We start from the raw sequence: 20,354 nt of genomic DNA, 5'->3' as shown, positions 1-20,354 counted from the left end.
AAATGCTTCCCTGCATTACCATTTGACTTAAAAATATTCCCCTAGTATAGATCAAATGGCAAATTAACTTAAATACTCATCCAAGTCCCACGCCTGCATATTTCTTATTTACTGGGACATAACTGGAAACACAGTAAAACTGTTTCCTCTTGGTTGGGCACAGCCTGGATCCCACATGAATACTGATATAGGATGGCAATGCTATGGCATTATCTTCCTGCACCATCCTATTCTGAATCACCACATATCCTCCGTCGCTCCTTTTCTTCAACTCTACCATTAAAATGTCCCAGTCAAGAAAAAGAAGAAAAGGTTATATAATAATTAGGTTTCTAGTAATCAGGGACATACGATGTCCCACAGCAAGCCGTGCCTTCAAAGTAAGTGCCAGTGCCACCAAGGTAACAAAATTGGCTTTGTACAAAGACATGCCTTTTCTTCTGACTAAAACACCCTCACTGGCAATCCTTCCTGACACAAAAACATTGTGCAGCCGAACTAAACCCTCACTTGGATTATTAAATTGTACCACTGATCAGCATTTCTGTATTACAGCTAAAATAATCCTTCCTCTAAGGCACTTAGCCAAGATAAATGGAGCAAGGGAACAGTTTTAAATCACTGTCCAGGAATGGCTGAAGCAAGCATTTAAGAGAACAACACTTATTTATTATTCATATCCACAAACCTTTCTCTACAGGCTCATCACCTTGCAAAAACTGTTTTAAGAATACAAACATATGCCACCTAACCACTGGCAAGTCATAGGCCCACATACATAATTTATTTTTGGAAGGCAAATTATATGGGCTACTGTCTCACATGTTTTAAATGATGGCCAGTCTTGCCTGCTTCATATTACATTTAACCTATACCCTCCTAAGGAAAAGGCAACTAGTTTTTGTCACAAAATGCTGTAGGGTAGCCAGCCTATATTTTGTATGTTGCTTTGTGACAGACAGACAATGAACTTTCCTAAGGAGATTATACTCAGAAATCTGAGAGTTTCTTTGACTGAGTGCTTTGAAAATAAAAACTTAATGCTCCCTGGAAGCAGACCTGTCCACACCAGATGAACTGCAAGGAGGATACCAGGAGCACTGCAGAAGCCTGGTAGAGGAGGCACACTGCCCTCCATGACAGCAGCCCTAAACTGGAAGCACACTGTCCCTATGGAGCAATAAGCTGTGTCAGCCCTGCTGTGTCGCTGCAGAAAGGACAGAGTATGTAGGAAAGAGTTCAGGCACCTGACTGGCACGCTGCCTTTCCTCCTCCACTCCCCAGCCTGGATTTACATTCTTGGCATAAGCTGCTCCTTCAATGCAATCTGTGTAGCAGCACTGAATTTGATAAGAACAGCTGAGTGTTTTGCATTTTTATGTGTCTAGAGATGTGCTGCCTGCTGGAGAGAAATCCGCATCCCTCCGGGAGGGAAGCGGGGCCTGGGGGATCTGCTGTGAAGAACCTGAAAGGTTTGGGAAGTCTCCTCCTTCTCTGCCCTGCCTATCTTTTTGCAGCTTTACCAAAATGAAACATCCAACCAAAACTACATAGTAAAAGATGTGCTACTTTATGGTCTGGTTTTGGAGAAAAAATATTTTAAATCCCTACAAGTTCAATCCTCCAGAGGAAGCTGTTGTATTTCACTGCCATGTGAAACACCTACCCTGTAAATGAAATGCACACTATTTAGGACAAGGCCTAATATATCATTATTTTTAAAATAAGCGTGTGTATCTTTAATTGGATAGCATCAGTCCCTCTAATTCTCATTTATAATGGCTTATGCATTAAGTCTTGCAGAGACATGTGAATGCTGCAATAAAGTAAAATCCTCTGCTACGCTCCTGCAGCCTGCCACTGAATGGCCCCAGAAATTCTGAGCACATTGCTTTTAATGAGTCACTATCATATTGAGTCACTCCCTCCAACAGCAAAATCCTATTGATATCTCAATATTTTGATGCTGAAAATATTAACAAAGGAAAAAGTCTCATTGTGATTACATCAGAGACTGTTTCTAGTTACTTGCTGCGCAGTTCTCAGAGAGTTCAGAAGGTCAGTCACAAGTTTCACTCTTGCAATCTTGCTTTCATCCCCAGCTGCTAACGCTGCAAGTTTATATGGCTGCTTCATCACATTGTTTAAAAAAATAATCTTACTTAGCAAAGTTTAAAAAAACCTTTGAAGGTTGAAGAAATCAACGAAGATGTTGGTCCTGTGAGTTTCTGTGTAAGTTGCAAGCATGTGTACAATCTCACTGATAACCCTCCAGTCCTCAGAGGTTCCTAGCATCTCTGAATTTCAGGAGACCAATTTCTTTAGGCAGAAAAGTTTATCTTAAATTCAGGAATTACCTCATAAACCTAAAAAAACCCCCAAACAAAACCCAAATCCACAGCAGTAAAGACAGGACTTTCTGGGCAGATGGGGGACAGGAAGACACTTCATGGGAAGGGATATCTGGCTCACTCGCATGCACAGAAGATGGTCATCACAGTACACAGGCAGGGAGATGGCATGAAGTGCCATGGAGCTCCCAGGACAAATCAGGCAGGTGGAGACTAGAGGGATCTAGTCTCCATTTTTTTCCCCTCAAGAGTGAAGTTTGGGGAACAGAGGACAAGCCTCTTGCCTGATCCAAGGTCCTCCCCTCCCCTTCATTTCGTCACTAAAAGGCGCAGGGAGATAACCAATAAAGGCTGTTTGCTTTTAATTAAGCAAGAGGCTGCAACTCCATTTCAGAGCAGCAGGTACTCTGGATGCCTTGGCAGTTTTTGGTTATTGTAGAGCACAAAGCACTTGCCAGCTAACTTATAGCAGCATCCTGAGCCAAACCAACCGTGAAACAGTCCTTGACTAAGGTCCATACGGCGTGCCCTGGGACATGCGCTCTAAAACACCGGAACAGGACTCCTGCATACCCTTCAGTTTGTTAAACCCCAAGAAGCTGACATTTGTGGCTCCAAGTTGCCTCATCTTCTGCCAGTAAAACTGAATTCCTCACTTGGCAGGATGAGAAAATAAAGCAGGAATAAAGATTCACCCAAACTGAAATTTTTGAGGTGGATTAAGTGAGCCACTAAATAGCTGTTTTGGTAACAGGCTGAATTTTCTTTTGGTCCTTGCCTACCAGATCCCCACAAGACATTTGGAAGAACTGCTTGTTTTGTTCAAGAAGATAAAAACACCTCTGGAAAGGAAAAGCCAGTGGAGCATACCTGTCATCACAGTAGGTGAATTTCATGTCCATGCTGTGGCGACTCAGGAAGGTCTTGCTGTCCAGGGGGATATCGATGTTTGAAGGGTGCTGAATAGGCTCACACATTATTATAAGGCAGGTGAGAAGAGGCTCCTTATACCCACACAGAGTGTGAGGAGGGCAAGTGTTATACACTTTAACTTGTCCAGTGCAGTGCAAAACCTGAAATAACACGAAACAAATTTAGGATGTATTTTCTCTCCACATCAAAATGTCTAATAAAATCAAGTCCACTTCATTTGTCTCAAACATTGTACCTTCCATGTGGCAGACTTGAGGTTAACAGTTCTGCCTCTGTTGGTAACAGTGCATTTCATCCTCATGAAGAAGTCACGCTCAGTTGACATCTCTTTGCTTTTCTTTCCAAAGCCTGGCCCTGTATAAGGAAAAGGCAAATTAATTTTCTCATTTTCCTTCTTGATTTCTTCTACTTATAAGCATGAAGGATTCAACAGAAATAACAGACTTATTCTCAGATCATTTATCTGCAGAGACCATCAAACATGCTTGGACCATTGCAGAGCAATTTGTAGAGCTCAGACCTAAAACTTTAAGTGGAACTGAAATAGAACTTTGTGCATTTTAAACCTATGTTTTAGCTTGCTGCATGTGAATTTTTCCACAGCATTACAACTGAAAACATGATACCTGTCTAAACTTGATGAAAGGAAAATACTAAACAGTTTCTTGGTACTATCATATTTAAGCAGTATTTGGCAAAACACAATGAATCTGTAAAGCTCTGAATAGCAGTTAATGATTACTATAGGAATGAAAATTCCTTTTACCATGATGAACAGATCTCTTTTGCTAGCCATTTACTTCATTTGCTTATTTCAAAAACAAACAAGGACTTTTGTATTTTCATTATTACCATTTTTCAGACTCAGATTCTCTCGAATTTCCTCATGGTCACATGGATGAGTGAAGTCAAAAATGCTGTGTCCAGTGAGTTCCACCTGTGTGCAAGTAAGAGCTAAATAGCAAATCAAAGCAACTGAAAGTATTTATCTGTTTTTAAATACAGTTGAAATGAAATTGGTCACTAGAACTAAGTGCATCGACAGGATGCTCACAGACACAAATCCCATGACCCTCCCTTTGTTTATCCTCTGCATAACTCCTCATTTTCTCCCCAGAATGATTCTCTTATCTATGAATTTGCAGAATGCAGTTAACAGTCAATACCTCTTGTTATTTTCAACACAGGACAAAACTCCTAATCCACAAAGCAGAAAAGGGGGGACCCAAAAGAGCAGCTCTATCCCCTTTGTCCCATAGTCTAAGGCACAAGTAGAATAAATGCCTTCTCATCTCCCTAGTAAGATGTAGGAAGGCAACTTTGCAGTCACCAAAGACACTACAACTAGATTGAAGGGAGAGGGAACGTGCAACCCGTGTAGTCTGCTGTGCAGGGTACCTGCCTGAGAAATAAGACATTTTATTTCCAGTCTTTCTTGCAGCAGTACACAGCTAGGTTTGCTGCATTTAGACATAAGAGTTCTTTCTATGAACTGTATTAGAAAGAGAGGAAAGTGTAAGGGAACAAGTTACCTGGGTAAGACCCATATATTTGTTGACATTCTCAGACAAAAAGATCATATCTCCATCCTGTGTCACCACGGCAATAAATCCCTCCAAAGCTTTCAGGTACAAGTTGTCCATCTGCTGGTCTGCCTCTAGTTCATTCTCATTGTCAGCACATACTGAGAAAAAAAAAGAAAAAAAAAGCATTTAAAGCCTTCAGCACCCCAGCCAGTGTTTTTCAATGCAAGTACATCAGGTTACAAGGCAACAAAATGTTTTTCTGCTGTTAAAATTTCCTTTCAACAAATCTCTTCTGATGGGGCCTTCAGAACAGCGTATGAAAAGGATGCCCTTATCACTAGAAAGGCAGGAGATACTTTTCTAAATGTTTTGGCAAATGTAAGACCCTCTCTTCACCTTTAGCATGTTTCTGCAAGATGTGTTTTCAGTCACTAACACCTGCAGATGCAGATGGCTGAAGTGCATCTTCTTTGTTGCCACTTGCAACATTTGTACCCCCTAACAGGTACAAGGTAGAGGGCAAGCCCTACAGAAGGTACATAAATCTGTGCATCCCTAACAAACACCTAACAGGACTCTTCCATCAGGTCAGGCTTTCTAAAAAGTTGGAATACAGCTCCTATAAAGCATGCCTAAATATACCTCTTCACTCAGTACAGACACATCTGTTAACACTACTTTGGATACAAAAAGTAGAAAACTGTTCCCTTGAAGTCATTCTGGGTGAATCTCTTTGTCATCCCATAAATAGCTCTTTGCCATCCCATAAATCTCAGTATTCCTTGGAAAACCACAGATCCATCTCACTGATACCTGCTTTTTCATCTGCAGACCTCAGGACTTCCTATGCCTCACTCCACCAAAGTCTGACAAGCTTCATCACCCACCCATACTTCCCCTGTCCTGCAAGGAGAGCCTCAGACTCTGCTTACGTCCTAGATGTTTGCCTGTGCAGATTCATGAACCCCGTGCACCTTACTAAATTCTGGGAAAGACATGCCACTGTTGAGCTGAAACCTAAGGCTGTGCTAGAATATTTATTACAGCTATTTTTCTTTTGGTTATTCATCTTCCTGGTACTTTCTGGCTGCAGTGTAGTGACAATCAATGGCACCGTGATGCCCTTGTCGTGTGTGCTCCACACGGTCCATCCAGCGCCATGGGAAGCAGCACGTGGCAGAACTGCTCCTCCTGATGCCAGTCACAAATGCCCATTTTCCCTTCTATGCTTTTAAGCATGTCTCAGTGCCATGAATAAGAAGCTGTCAGGGAATGACATGCAGACAAGCTAGTATCAAAAAATTTCTGAGCAGGAGCTGGCCCATTAATTTCTTGATATGTTTTATGTGAAACTTCTGGAATCATGTTTTACAAAACCACTTACAGATATTGTATCTGGTCTGTGTACCTCAGACATGCTGTGGTAAGCTTATCTTTACAGTTTTGTCAGTTAGCCTGCACATTTGTGATCAGACATTGCAAATGGCATCGTAAGGTTCTGATTTTGAAGGGAAAAAGCAAGTAAAAGAAGAAAAAAACCCCACCTTATTGTCTCAGAATAAGGAATAACCAACTCCAAGAATTAGGGCCATGAGTAAGTCCCCTCTAGATCAAAGGTGCCCTAGAACCCATGGCAGCAAGGATGATGAGAGAAAAGCTGAAGTGATTCTGCTCTCTGTGCTCCTTCCTGGTGGCACAAGAGTGCTCCAGGCTGAGCCCACCACCAATTTTGCCATCCAGAGGCACCAACCATAATTGCATCAGCCTTACTTGCAAGAATAGTGGGACACAAATTAATTCCTTGGAGAAGTTGCTCTCCTTTGATGGTTCAATGTTGCAATTTCAGCTTACAGTTTGTTCTGTAGTACACATAACGTTAGCACTTGAGAAAAGTCAGTAATTTTTGTTCTTTTCCTCAATGAAACAGCACATTGATCATATTCCTTCATGTTTCTTGTTGAAATACTCATTTTGCAAGAAGTCTAGAAGCAGGACTAGGGCGTTGCTTTGTAAAACGTTACATGGTTTGAGTTTGTTGCTTTTTTGAATAGGGAAGAGGCTGAGCCAAACAAATGCAGTTTTTACTTTGAAGCACTAATGAGTGATGATTAAAGGATAAGTTTGATCTGTACAGCTCCTGGAACTGCAGCTGGTAGTGCCTGAGGATGGACTGCAAGCGAACCAAGAGGGATGAGCAGTTGTAATGCAGAGCCCAGCAAGCACTGTTTGGAACAGGTAAGTGGTGACAAAAACGACGCTGGCTGCTGCTGCTGCTGCATCCTCCTGTTCCTCAACATCCCTTCCTGGCTGTGGGGGTACCAGTTGTGGGTTTCTCTGGGTCTGAATGCACTTGAGACAGTAGTTCATGTTCGGACACAAGTGTTTATTATTTCTTATCAGTAAAACAATCATTACTGTGAGTTGGGCAGCTTTTCATTAGAAGGCACAAAATGGCTAACAATCTATTGGTACAAGGTCTTTTAAGACTAAACTATCCAATTAAGAACTGACATCTAGATTATTTTCCCTTTTAACCCAATAACTGTTCCCCAAAACCCCGCAACGTGGACTTTTCTGCCCAATTACAAAATGCCTCCCAAACCCATGAAGAAGAAGGAAGAAGAAGCACGAGGAAGAAGCCCAGGATGACACCCTATGCCCTCCATCTTGCTTCCATCCACAACATACTGAAAATTCCAAAACCTACATTTCTCACCAAGTGATACACCTACACTACTCTCTATAATCTATTTCACACTTTTGTGGATTCTAGTCTATGTTGAAGTCTAGGAAACTTTCTCCATGAATGAGGGTCAAAGTCAGTGCTCCCTTGGGGGTCAGGGCACCCCAGAGCAGACAGAGAAATACTCCTGGTGCCCTGGGTTTCCACACCTGGCAGCAGCCCACCATGCATTGTGCGCACAAGAGAAGAAATGGACTCAGCCCCAGAGCTATGGAGAGCACTTGGTTTATCACCCTTTGACTGGCAGCAGGGAAGAGAGGACAATCTCTGGGGATGGCCAGCGCAGGCTGGGGATTTTCATTTCACGTCTTCGCACTGCAATTCAGGCTACACATGCAGGGGCCAGTTCCTTCTCAGTACAAAGCAAATGACTTCAGGAAATTGCATCAGGACTAGCATTTAAAATACAGAAAATATACAATAATATATCTGAATAGTACGCACTTTGACCAAAATGACATTTAGGAAAGGAAAAAGAAAAAAAAAAGAGGTAAGTGACCATCTGCTCCCAAGCTTGTTTCTGCTGCGTAAAGAATGTCAAGGGTCTTTTTTTACTTTTCCGGAAGCAAACAAATGGTTTATTCAGCAGGGATCATGGCTATAGCCCAAGACAATCAGCCAAGTGTGGGTTCAGAGAAAAAATGACTTTTCAGCTCTAACCCCAGACCCTCCTTTCCATTTTTTTTTCCCAGCTCATTAAGTTTGCATTAACAAAACATGACCATTCAAAGGCAGGAAGGCTATTCAAAGCATTTGTATTCTTAAATGCCTCCAACAGTGAAAGACAAACACTTTACTTGTATTATCAGATGATTAAGTTTGCTTTTCTCTGTATATAAATTATATTACTTATACAAACACACACAGAGGACATGGATCACTCACATCAGGGCTGCAGGTTCAAACCCTTGAGGTCCAAGCTGAGCACAGCACTTAAAGATATAGTCAGCTTTAAAGCATGTGGTTACAGGGGTTTGTGGGATCAGAGTACACTGTTTTCATCGAAATTATCTTTGTCCAGCTGGAGGCATCTGTGATGTGGACAGAGAGGAGGGAGGGAAGATTGTTTGTGCTGCTGTGCACCCCATCTAACCTGACCCAAAAGCAGGACCAAGGTGTTTTGCAGACACGCTCCGGCCTCCCTGGTAACTCAATAAACCCCACTGCACCCCCTCTCCTTTCTCCTCAGCAGTGTGGTTGCAGCAGGAAAGGGGAGCTGGCAGATATAGGTTTCTGGTAGTACTTAATAGGGCATGCTCACGTTTCAAAGGTGAGGAACCTGCAGGCGCTATCAGGCACAGAAAGGTGGGGGCCAAGTACCTCCAGAGCCACTCTGCTGCTGTTGCCCATCTATCCTTTGCCTGTCCCCACAGCAGCCTACCCAGTGCAGCTCCAGCACTGGGGAACACACCAAAGGTGCTCATGTCTCAGACTGTTTCCAGGTCCTTTGCAAACACAGCCCCAGAAGGTGTCATCTGTGGTCACCCACTGAAGCAGATCAGCTACCTGAGGATCCCAAGTCTGCAGCAAAGAAATAGGCTGGGCTGCACTGTGGTGCCCTGGTATGCCCTGTATCAGGTAACTTGGTATAATTATAGTAATATAAATAATAAATAGAAGTCCCTCCTATGGCTGCAGTGTCAGCATTAGAGCACCTTCCCTTTCTGCTGTGGAAAACACTAGCTACTAATACACAGAGGATACACACACTTTAGGAGAGTGATACATCAGAAGCAGTTCAGTCATTGCAGTTCAGTCAGCAAAAAGCTGATTTGTTTCAGAAAGAATCTATTTGGCAGATGTAAAACAAATAATGGCATGGCTACTGCAAGCTCCTCCCTGAAATCCCTACTGTTTTTCACTTTGCTTCAAATTGTCTTCATTAATTTACCTTGGTGCTGAACTGGAGCATTAGTGTAAGAAAATTCAACTTCAGCTGGAAAATATTTGAGAAAGCTGGGACCAAAGGGAAGTGGGAAGTTAGCATGAGGAGGTGAGAGCAGAAAATGAGAGCAGTACTTCAGCCTTGGGTTTCCAGTAGGTCTGAGGTCACTTTATCCAGAGAGCAGCACCTCATGTAGACTTGCCATGTTTTTGCAGGTCTATGGGAAGGGTAACAGTGGGACTCAGTTTATAATGATTTTTAGGAGGTGGGGTTTTTTTTGTTTGATTGGTTTTTTTGTTAGCATTGCATTTCAAAATAGTTGCAAGCTAAATTTTGAAATAAGGATGTGTTTCTGGTTTTTTACCTACATCATTTTCTACCTCCCCTCAACTATGGGGAGTACCTCAGTTCAGACACCAAGACAGTATAGCAGGGAGACCGGGCTGCAAATATGCCAGTTTAAATTAACAGCACATTCAGCAGAATGAAGTGCTGTAATATTGTTGTTCATATTATAGCTACTTCATGGAGCCCAGCCAAGGTTGTGTTCATGTAACTCTGGAAAGCCTATACAGGAGGGGAATCCCTGTCTAGGGAGACTGGGAGGTGTTGAAACATGTCAAAAAGCCTTGTAAAACTGCTGCTGTGGCCTTCCTGGGATGACTGTCAAAGCTACAGGGGAACTACGAACAGAGCAACGGTGTCCCATGTCCCAACATTTGATGGGTCATCCACTGCTCACTTTGCCCCAAGACAGTACTTCTTGAATGTTAATACAGTATTTTTCAGTCCACGTCTCAGTCTATATTAAATTTGGGTATTTATTTTGACAAATTTTCTAACTGCCAAATAGAATTTATTCATTGACAAGAAACTTTGAACTGTAATGGCAAATGCTTATTGCAGTGTTTATGATAACCTTTTATGCTAAAAATAACTTTTGTAAACAAGCTTTGATTAATTCTCACTGCCAGGATGTGCACTGTTCCCAAGTTTAAGAACACTTTTTCCGTAGATGCTTGCTCATTTCCTTTAGTCCAACCTCTTGGAACGAGTCTGAAGGCTCAAAAATCAGGCTTCTCCTTAAAAGAAGTAACTGTGCAGGTATAAACAACCTCCTAGCAAACAGCCTATAATTCCTCTCAACACCTTTGATCTGACTCAAAGGGGTCTTTCTGGTCAGTTCAGAGGTAGACAATGATAAAATGTGTTTCTACTGGAGGTCACATCATCACCTGCACAGAATTTTCCTGGCTTTGTCTCATCCTGGTTCCTATAAGTACCAGTAAGTTGCTTACATATGGTGCATAACTGGTACCAGGCTGCAGTGGCCACTCCAGAGGAGGGCTGCAAAACCTGCCTGACACCAGCAGGCAAAATTTAGGGAAGATCTAACAGCAGCTTCATCCTGCATCAGAGAGAGCAGCTTTGAGACTGACTTGTCTCTTCCTAGTTTCTTGTTTTCCACCAAAGGAAAGAGATTTCCCCCCCGCTTTTTTTCTGTCTTGACAGGGCAGTACATCCTGTTCAAGGGGATATTTTCAATGTGTTCAATAAAAGCTTTCAATTTAGATACATCAAGAAAAAGCTACCCTTAAACTTGAAGCTTCCTGAAGGGCTCTTATCTCCAAGTGCACAAGCAATCTTGGATAAAGAAAACACTTATGTTAGTGTTGTTTTGATTGCTGAGTTTGTATCTAGCCAGATAATTCAGATGCTGCTCCCAGGAACTTGCTTGGAGTCCTGCAGCCATCGGTGCTGAATGTTGGGAATACAGCACCCCATCAGACCAGGCTTTGAGTCCCATGGGATCTTTGGGTGGACCTTCCCTGAAAGGGGACATCACTTCAAGCAGCTGAAGCACTCAGCACCCGACCCACTCTCATTCCTAGCAGCATAGTTGGCATAAAACTATTTTCCCAATGTAATAAAAGCAATTGAGTAGACATGCTATTTTTAAAGCACTGTTTTATGCCACAATGGTCTGACATTAGATGCAGCTTGTCCAGACATTCAAAAACAATGCCCACATCAGTTCTCCCTACAGTCTGTCCTCTCCCTTAAAAGCCTAGAGAAAAGCTATTTTTTCCCCTTCTGCTCCCTGCTGGCTTTCCGGCTCTGTTGTCTCCCTCCCTTGAAACCTTCACACTGGCTTCCTTGTGGCCTCCCTTCTCCCAAACAACTTCCTGTCTGTATCCCTGTTCCCTCCCCATTTCTGCTGCTGTCTGCCTGGACAAGAACAACTCCCAGCCAGTTTCCTTTGTGGATTTCTGCACAGAAAAGACACTGGGGTGATCACACGATTGGGATGGGATTAAGGCAAGCTAATAAAATTGTGTTTGCCTGATTAGCCTAATTAAAAAGTCTGTCTTCCTGGCACAGAGAAATTCACTGCACTAAAGAGTTTTGGTTCCTGTAACACCTTTAGCATCGGCATGGTTCAAATAAACACTTAAAATTATTGGCAGTGTGCATACAGTCTTCCTAAAATGGACTCTCCTCCTCATATTCAGACAAAAAGAGAATATCTGAGGCAGCCTTAGCAATCACAATGTTAGCTGTTAACCAAGGCAGCCGTTCTTCAACAAAAGCCATTTATTCTCTTTTGCCATCTATTAGCTCCCCAAAAAGCATTAGCCTTTCTTACTATCTATACTAGAAAATAATATGGGAAAAGTACTGCTAACAGTTTTCCTGACCACACTGAAGGACATAAGATCCCAAATCCAAAAGCTCCACTACTGATAGGCATCAGAATGCCTATTTTCAGCAGCAACTTTATGGGATCAAAACCTTTACTTGAGATGAACAAAGATCAGTTCTAAATTTATCCCAAACATTTGAATGTGACGATGGTAAAAATGTATTATGCCAGCAGAATTAGGAGACATCTTGAAAAATATTTAAGATTATAATAATTAAATATTTCTGCTAAGCATTCCAATTATACCCTGTACTGTTCTGTGCACAACATGGAAACAGTATTATAAAGCCATTGTTTCAGTTTGCTTCCTGTGATACTAATCTCAATCAGGCCGTCAGACGAACAGCCTGCATTTCTAAATGTTAAAGGCTTCCTCTCCAACATTCCCACACAGAATTGCCTACTGTGAAAATCAAAGGGAAACGTGTTACTAAGTAAAGCAGCAACTTTTATAAAGCCAAACCTGGTATTTTTTACCCTTTTGAACTCTGAGATATACAACCAGCTATTTCCTATTATGATAGGATACAAGGGCCCTACAAGGCCTGCAGGAGACGTGCACTCTGCAATCCAGAAGTTGGGATTTTTCGAGGCACGTAGTGGGAGAGCTCTCAATGAGGGCTCAGATTCAGGGACTCTGCCATTCACCTGCTGAAAGAATGTGGGCATAGATTTCCCTAGGTCTTGGCTTCCCAACAGATAAATGATCATTATGCAGACACAGCTAATAAACCAGCCTGAGTTACACAAGTGAAAAGCCCTATTCCAACTCAGGGAATAATAGGAAAGGGCATGAGACACCCAATGCCAGCGGAGTGAGACTGGCAAGCTGCCTATGGCCATCTCCAAAATCCCACCTGGAGCATCAGCTTGCAGAGGGATGAGGGTACAGTCCTGGGAAAGGCCTTGTTCTCTCTGCTTCAGGCAAAATTGCCTTAAAACAGAGAGATGTGTTTGAGAATCGTGCCCACAAACAGTAACACAAAATGAAATATGGTGTGCTAGTTGGTTTTGATAGATTAAATTAGAAACAAGACAAATGGTAATCAAACAGTAGTTTTATCTCTATCCCATTCTGAAGCTTTTTTTTCAAGCTGCAGCAAATGTTATTTCAATGTCCAAATGACTGACAGAACAAATACACTCACTTAACTCCAGTTTACAGTAGGTGTCCAGCCCAAATAACCCAAACCATTTCAATAAAGACAACACAAAGCAAAGAGGGGTTTGCAGGCTGGGGTGGGCATTTGCTTCTATGCACTTCCACCTCCCCATTTCCCAGTTCATCCATCAAGAGATGACACAGTGTTCCTCATGCTCCCTGTCAGTCAAATCGGACTCTCAAATGCAGGTTTGTGGTCAAATTCCAGGCTGCTAAACATGCACATGAAACATTCGCTGCTGCTTTGCTTGGGGCTCAGAAAGGGTCCAAAGCAGAAGCAAGAACAGAATGAGCACAAACATCACCCAAGCCCATTTTCCATCTTGCTTCACACTCGTCAAAACAGGATAGGCAGCAAACCTCTTAATCTGTGAGCCTCCAGCTGCACCAAAAACCAGCCACTCTGAATTAAACTGGATGGCCTTCTAGTGAAAGCCAATGTCCTGACATTATTCAGAGGTCTACAAAGATAGGAAATTTAATTTATATGTTAGCTATACTCAGAACAGGAGATGAGCAGCAGACAAGGTTTTCTGACTTGAGTTCTTTAATTAAAATGTATTTTCATTATCAGAAAAGAATACCCAAAATTTCCAGAAAATCCATCCTTTTAAAGTCCCTTAAGTTTAACTCCTCAGAATAGAAGCATCTAAGATTTTGAAAGCCTTACCTAGCCCTCTGGTGCCTAAAGATGCAGCCGTGGACAAATCTGCATTTGACTAACAACACAAATTTTAATGAGAGGATTTACTCCAAGTTAATATTTGGACAGAGGAAGTGAGTTCATCAGATTTAAGGCTAAGCAAATAACTAAATAAGCAAATATAGAGAAAGTATGAATAATTAAAGCACAGCCTGTCGCTACTGTAACATTTTATTTCCAGATTCTTTTCTGCCACTGGGTACTGGTGGAACTTCAAGAAAATGTAAATTTTCTACATGAATCACTGTCACAGAAATATGTCTCAGAAATATAATATCTTTGTGTGTATGTATGAATATTATACACATATACTGAATTGTCATCACTACCAAATAATGAGTCTAAGCCTTAACGCTATAGAATCATCAAAATAAATGTATTAGTGAGTAGATTTTTTTTTTTCTTACTGAGAAATGTAAATTCATTTGAAAAGTTCACTTTAATCTTAGCAGTTTAGCAAATGTATTCTTCCAATGATGACTGCATCCGACTATTTCATGTCAATTTTTACAGGCACGCACATTACTTATATTATTGGTTACGGCCTCTCAGAAGTTTACTTTTCTTATGGTGTGTCAGTCTCCAGTTCATGCCATATAAATATTTGAAAAGCTGATGCTGTGTTTTTATGAGAAAGTTACTAACAAATTGGCTTTGTTTAAGAACATTTACCTATTTACGCAACTTCTTCAAGTATTAGTTACATGACAAAATCAGAGATGATTTCCTAACACTGTTCAGCACATAAATTTTTATTCTCACAGGAGTACATGATAAAACCACATTCTATAAGCTAAGATAAAAATACCTACATTTTATCCAGTAGGCTTCAGCAAAAGCCAAAAGTGCTAAAGAAATTACAGAGTCCAAAGAAGCAGAATTGAATTTGCCCTATCTTTCAGACTAACCAACAACAAACCAACAGCAAATTCGACCACAAAATGGGATGCTTCCTAATAACATTTATTAAAGTAATTGCTGTTGTATGACTCAACTTTTCTGAGTAGAGGAAGTGCAATCATGACCTTATTGGGAGTCTTGCCATTAATGAAGGAAAAGACAAAATTCTGGGGTTACCATTCACAAACAACGCAAGCATTGTTTTCTTAACGTATTCTGAACACTCATAGGTCATTGTGTGAAAGTTCTGGAAACATCAGTTGCTTTTATTGATCTTACAGGCTACTCAAGCCACATATTTCCATCGAAGTGTTTACTGAAGTATAGGGGGCAAAATAGAATATTCCTAATTTTATCAGTTTTAACAGGCTATAAAAATTATGCTTGTTCATGTTTCCTACTAGTCCAACATGAGCAAAACTGACTGCGCAGAATCCACTCACATCAAGTATTTAGCAGTTGTTTTAGCTATCTTAGTATAGCTTGTTTTAAGCAACCTACCTACTACTCTTTGCCAGTGGATAGCACAATTACTCCTTTCAAACACAGTACTGGACCTTCAGAGCATCCCAGCTGCTGTTTGAATGTGCAGGCACAAACATGCTTGTCACGCCAAACTGGAAATTATTTGTTTCAGCAAGGAAGCTTAAGGCATATGTTTGAATTCTGATTAAACTCTTAAAAGCTCAAAATCTCATAACTGAGATTAAGAAACCACATTCAAGAGTTCTCAGAGGTTTTACTTAGAGAGGCAAAAAACCTGCACTAACTGTAATTTTGGTAACCCTGTAGTCAGAAAAGAGCATGCATAATCTTACCAAGCTGCCATCAGCCAGCCCAGACACCTAAGTTCTTTTAGCCAGATCTCACCTGAAGACAAAAGCTTATGAGTCCGTAGGAAACTGATTGCCAGGCGCATTATGGATGCCTTGTCCAGGTGGGAACTGATGTTGTGGGGCAGGGGCAGCTCATGTGCCAGCTCATAGAAAACCTCGGTCTCTTTGCTTCTTCTGCATCTTGCTGCATCTCTTGACTTCTCCTTCCTCCGTTCGGAAGTGCTCCTGATAGGGAAAAAAGAGAAAGGAAAAAGCATTTATTGAAATGCAATTCACAACTTGTGAGGCATTTAAAAGAGTATATCTTCTCAGCGATGAATCTATTCTGTCAAGTGTTTGAAATCAATTGGCCAAGCTTTAATATCTATTTGTGCCCTTTGAATGGGAATTAGGAGAGGACTGCCACAGCTGGAAAGGGCTCAGACTGTACATGAGTCAGCCTTTGAATGCCCTGAATCCCCACACAGTACCAAAGAATTGAGATCTGCCTTAGGCAAACATTCAAAACGAAATAGCAAGTTATTACTCCTAGATTCAGGAAACATTAAAAATAATTTTTTTGTTTGTTCAATCTAAATTTACTTACTTTGGGACAGGGTGGCAATCCATTTTTAAAGCTAGAATAATTACAGTGAATATGGCTGTGACATAGATACAACGATGTTGTGGAGTTTTTCAATAGCTGCACTCCACATTAAAATAAAAGTAGTAGTAGAGTATCAACTTGCGTTAGTCTATAGAATTGTCTCAGCTCTTAATCCAAAACTTGTCCAGAAAACTGTCTTTCTTGGACCATGAAGGGCACAAAATGGAAAATACTGTTGCTTGCAAGATAGCCCTTCTTTGGAGAAGCTGTTCTAATTAAATCACCATCTCTCCACTGTCTATGAAAATAGATTCCCTCTTGAGTAAAATAACACAACCAATAGAGCTCCATGTAAAACACAGGGGCAGGAAATAACAAAGGGGAAGACATTTTATGAAGTAAGTATGCAAATTTAAGCCACCAAGGGACATAAAGCTAAACTGAACATGTGAGAAGCGCAAGGAATAAATTTATAATGGTTCTGGGCTAGGGCATTTTAAGAGTGAGCTCTAATGACTCTAAGGTTCTCTAATGAAGTACAATGTCATTAAATTTCAGAACATGAAGCATCTGAATCCATTTAAAATCATGAGCTATTTCAACCCCAGGTAGCTCTGGTGATACTACAGCTTCCTACATTGCATGAGTTGAGGTTTTGCAGTTGAGGATCACAGTCACACCAACACAAAATACATTTCTTTTCAAGCTGACTCTTGCAACAGTCCACCAGTGCCACTTGACTGGGCACAGAACAGGGTGATAAGTAGAACAGTTCCACTGTTCTTGCTGTTTTGGCTGCATATTCATTTCTAGAATCACCAGCAGCACCTCTCTCCACTAGCGAGGCTCCCAAAAATGAAGCGGCTTATAACTTGTTTTTTCCAATATCAATATAAAATAATGAGCCTGTAAACTAAAAATGGACCAACCAAAAAACCCCACTCTATCAAAACCAGGATTTTAAATAAATATATTCTGTTGCATGAAGATTATGAGGAAAACAAGTATTAATCACAGTATTTAATTCTAGAAACTGTTTCAATCATGATTGGTCTCATGCTAAACTGCCTAAAATAGAAAAGGAGTATTAATCCATAGCAGAGTATTCTAAAGAAGATAACTGCTTCTTGAAGACCTAGAAAATCTGCAAAAGCTTCTAGCACTGAAACCACAGGAGGCTTCATAAATTAGTAAGAAGGAAAACCAGCCAGGACGTGCATTAAATGCCAAGAGTAAAGTCACAATAAGGTGTTTGCTGGGGCTCAATGAGGCTGGACACTCAACATCATCATTCAAAGCAGGAGGGAGCTCACAACACATCAGCAAAGCCCTTGTGCTGCAAAACACACGAAGCTGGGCACACGTGTGGGATCAGACAGGGGCTCACTAGTGGGTGTGCTAACAGGGCAAGGGGGCTCAAATTCTTACAGTATCTTCTCAAGATCCACGATCAGCCCGCAGCAAACCTCCTTCACAATTATTTTGCCCAAGGTGAATGTTCTGCAACATGGTCTCTGTTACAGGAGGCATGTGCTGGAGGAGACCTACACACATCTCAGTACATAATGGCAGGATCCAGCTTCAATAATTACTTCCAGGGTATTGCTGAAGCAAACACCAACCCATCTAAGTTTGAATCTAATGGAAATTCACAGGGTGACACTAACTTAATACTTTTCTCCTTGCCAAGAAAGAGTCATGCTACATCCATGTGAAAAAGAAGTCCCTTCATACAACTATCAGAGAAGATACAACAAAAAATGCCCCATGTTCTCCTGGGGCAGGTGCTGGCTGCATGAGAGTCAGGTATAACACATATACTGATGGTACTTTCAGAAATACATCTTGCTTGCTAAAGCAAAATGTGCCTGCTCTGTGCTTATACAGTCGCTAGACTGGGAACAAATCTCAGTTTCTAATTATACCAAGAAAATAAAAGAGTAGAAGCAAAACAAAACCAAACAGAACAAAAACTATGTAGCAGTGTTTGTGAGCATTTCCAATTGCCGCTGGAAAAAATATAACTTCAACCATAAATGTCTGAGCTCTGTTCTAAATCTAGAGGCCACAATTTTCATATTACAACCAACTTGGGCAAAACAAGATCCAGTCCCTCCTCATTTAATTATGAAACTTTGGGAAAGAAGGCCAAAGTCAGGTCACAATTTATACACTAAAAACAGGTTGTATAAGACAGGGTCTCTCATGACACCACTGCAGCCACAAATAAAAATATTTAGTTGTCTAACCTCTGTAAATATAATTTTGAAGTGTGGCTAATGAGACAAGCTGGTTTCAATAACCATGGGTTTCTCACAGTTTCTAATACTTAACACTATAAGCAGAGAAAGATTTTCTCTCTCTCTGTTACAGATGCTTTCCCTCAACACTGCTTCTGACTGTCCTGCTAAGGTCCTCTGCAGAGAGACATCTCCGTTCATTACACACCACACAAGAGCTTTCTCACATCAGAAAACAGGGGGAGGAATCAGCTTGCCTGGTTGCTTTCAAAAGACTTTTCTGCTCATCCATTATAATTTTAAATAAATAACTTGCCTATTAAGCATGTTCCACTATAATTTTAAATAAACAAATAACTTGCCTATTAAGCATTTTCCCCTTGTGGCACCTCAATTTTCCTTCCCATCTCCCCTCACACAGTACACCCTTGAGTCATGTTGCTATTGTAGCCAGGGCAGCATAAGCTCACCAAGACTCAAAACACCCTCATGCCACTTCCCCACTCAAGACCTCCATCTAAGCTTGCTTGCTGTGCCTCCGAGGGATGTCCATGTCAAAGATGGTCATTCTGCACTTACTTGTCCTGGTTGCAAAAGACTCCCAAAACTGCAGTTGAGTTACAGAATTCTGCAAAAAGCAGTATTTTCATTATTTTTGTTTGCAGACTGCAGACCATTAATAATTCTCTCTGCAGTTATCCCCACATGATTAGCATTTCAGCCTGGGAGAGGCTGGACCACCCATAGCTGGAGAGCGGTAAAGTGACTGCGACCTGCACGACTGAAGGCCAGGCGGAAAGAAAGGCTGATGCTGAATCCCCTTCACACATCATCCAGGCCATAGAGAAAAGGCCTGGGCTCTAGCTAATTTATGAATCATTCCCTCCTAGCACATAAACCACCCACTTGTGTGGCAGAAAAAGAGCACACGCGTGCGTCACCGCTTGGAGAAAGCAACACAAGCAGAAACCTCGCTCACTCTGACAGATTTCTAAAAGTGCAGAGGGAAGAGCTGAGAAAGCCACCACCAATCAAGCCACCCTACACTGGTCCAAAGCCCAGGGTATTCCAAGGTAAGCCTCCAGAGAGCTCCTGGACACTTGCTCCTTCAGGAGTCCCAGAATCAGGCAGGATAAGATTCCACTGAGCTGCACTCTCAGCTGCAATCACAGCATAACTGGTCCCAATAAACCAAGAAAGGAACGGAGAAGCTCAAATTTCTTTTGGAAATAGGGAAGCCAAGCTGAGGAATGGGTCTGGTGACTCCATTCAGGACTTGGCTACATAAAGGGTGGTCAGGAGACTTGAGAAGGAACAGGGAGGTGCTGCTTCCCAGCAAGGACTCTCCCAGGGCTGCTGGATGATGTGCCAGTGCTGCACTGCTTATGGGCGTGCAAGCCACTGGGAATGGAAGAGTTCCGGAGGCACAGGCAGTTCTGTGACACAGAACACAAGTACAGCACTGTATCCTCAGGACAGCTGTTTACATGATTTCCCACTCCTTCCTGGTGGGTTTAGTTTGCACTCTGAAAATAGAATTTATGGGCCAATGCACGTGAGAAAAGATGACAAACAACTGGCAACTGTTTGTGCTCCCAAGGTGAAGCTTCCAAATTTTCATAAGCAGTTCTCCATGCTTCTTCCTAGAATCCAAACACCAAACTAGTCCCAAGGGTACACCCATGCCCAGGAACAGATCTCTTGATGTCACTGGGTTAAAACACCCCAGGTGATGTAGAAATGCCTTGCATGGATCCCAGGAGCCAGATTCCTATCTCTTTTGCT

General features: G+C 41.6%; 1 protein-coding gene and 1 long non-coding RNA gene across 2 annotated transcripts in view; one reads left to right on the top strand and one right to left on the bottom strand.

Moving 5' to 3' along the window:
• The window catches only part of EPAS1 (endothelial PAS domain protein 1), a 73,254-nt gene that overhangs the window by 19,553 nt on the left and 33,347 nt on the right, over positions 1-20,354 (bottom strand). The window contains exons 2-6 of the mRNA XM_031060015.1: positions 15,778-15,968; positions 4,817-4,968; positions 4,137-4,221; positions 3,520-3,638; positions 3,222-3,424 (exon numbers count right to left, since the gene is read on the bottom strand). Coding sequence (XP_030915875.1) covers positions 3,222-3,424; positions 3,520-3,638; positions 4,137-4,221; positions 4,817-4,968; positions 15,778-15,968 — 750 coding nt within the window. The remainder of the gene's footprint in view (positions 1-3,221; positions 3,425-3,519; positions 3,639-4,136; positions 4,222-4,816; positions 4,969-15,777; positions 15,969-20,354) is intronic.
• Positions 6,941-18,938, top strand: LOC115948292. Its single transcript, XR_004082123.1, has 2 exons — positions 6,941-7,045; positions 18,703-18,938. It is a non-coding gene; the product is annotated as an uncharacterized LOC115948292 (long non-coding RNA).

This window comes from Geospiza fortis, unplaced genomic scaffold (assembly GCF_000277835.1).
Source record: "Geospiza fortis unplaced genomic scaffold, GeoFor_1.0 scaffold41, whole genome shotgun sequence".
Lineage (NCBI taxonomy): Eukaryota > Metazoa > Chordata > Aves > Passeriformes > Thraupidae > Geospiza > Geospiza fortis.
This window is presented reverse-complemented; position numbering and strand designations above follow the sequence as displayed.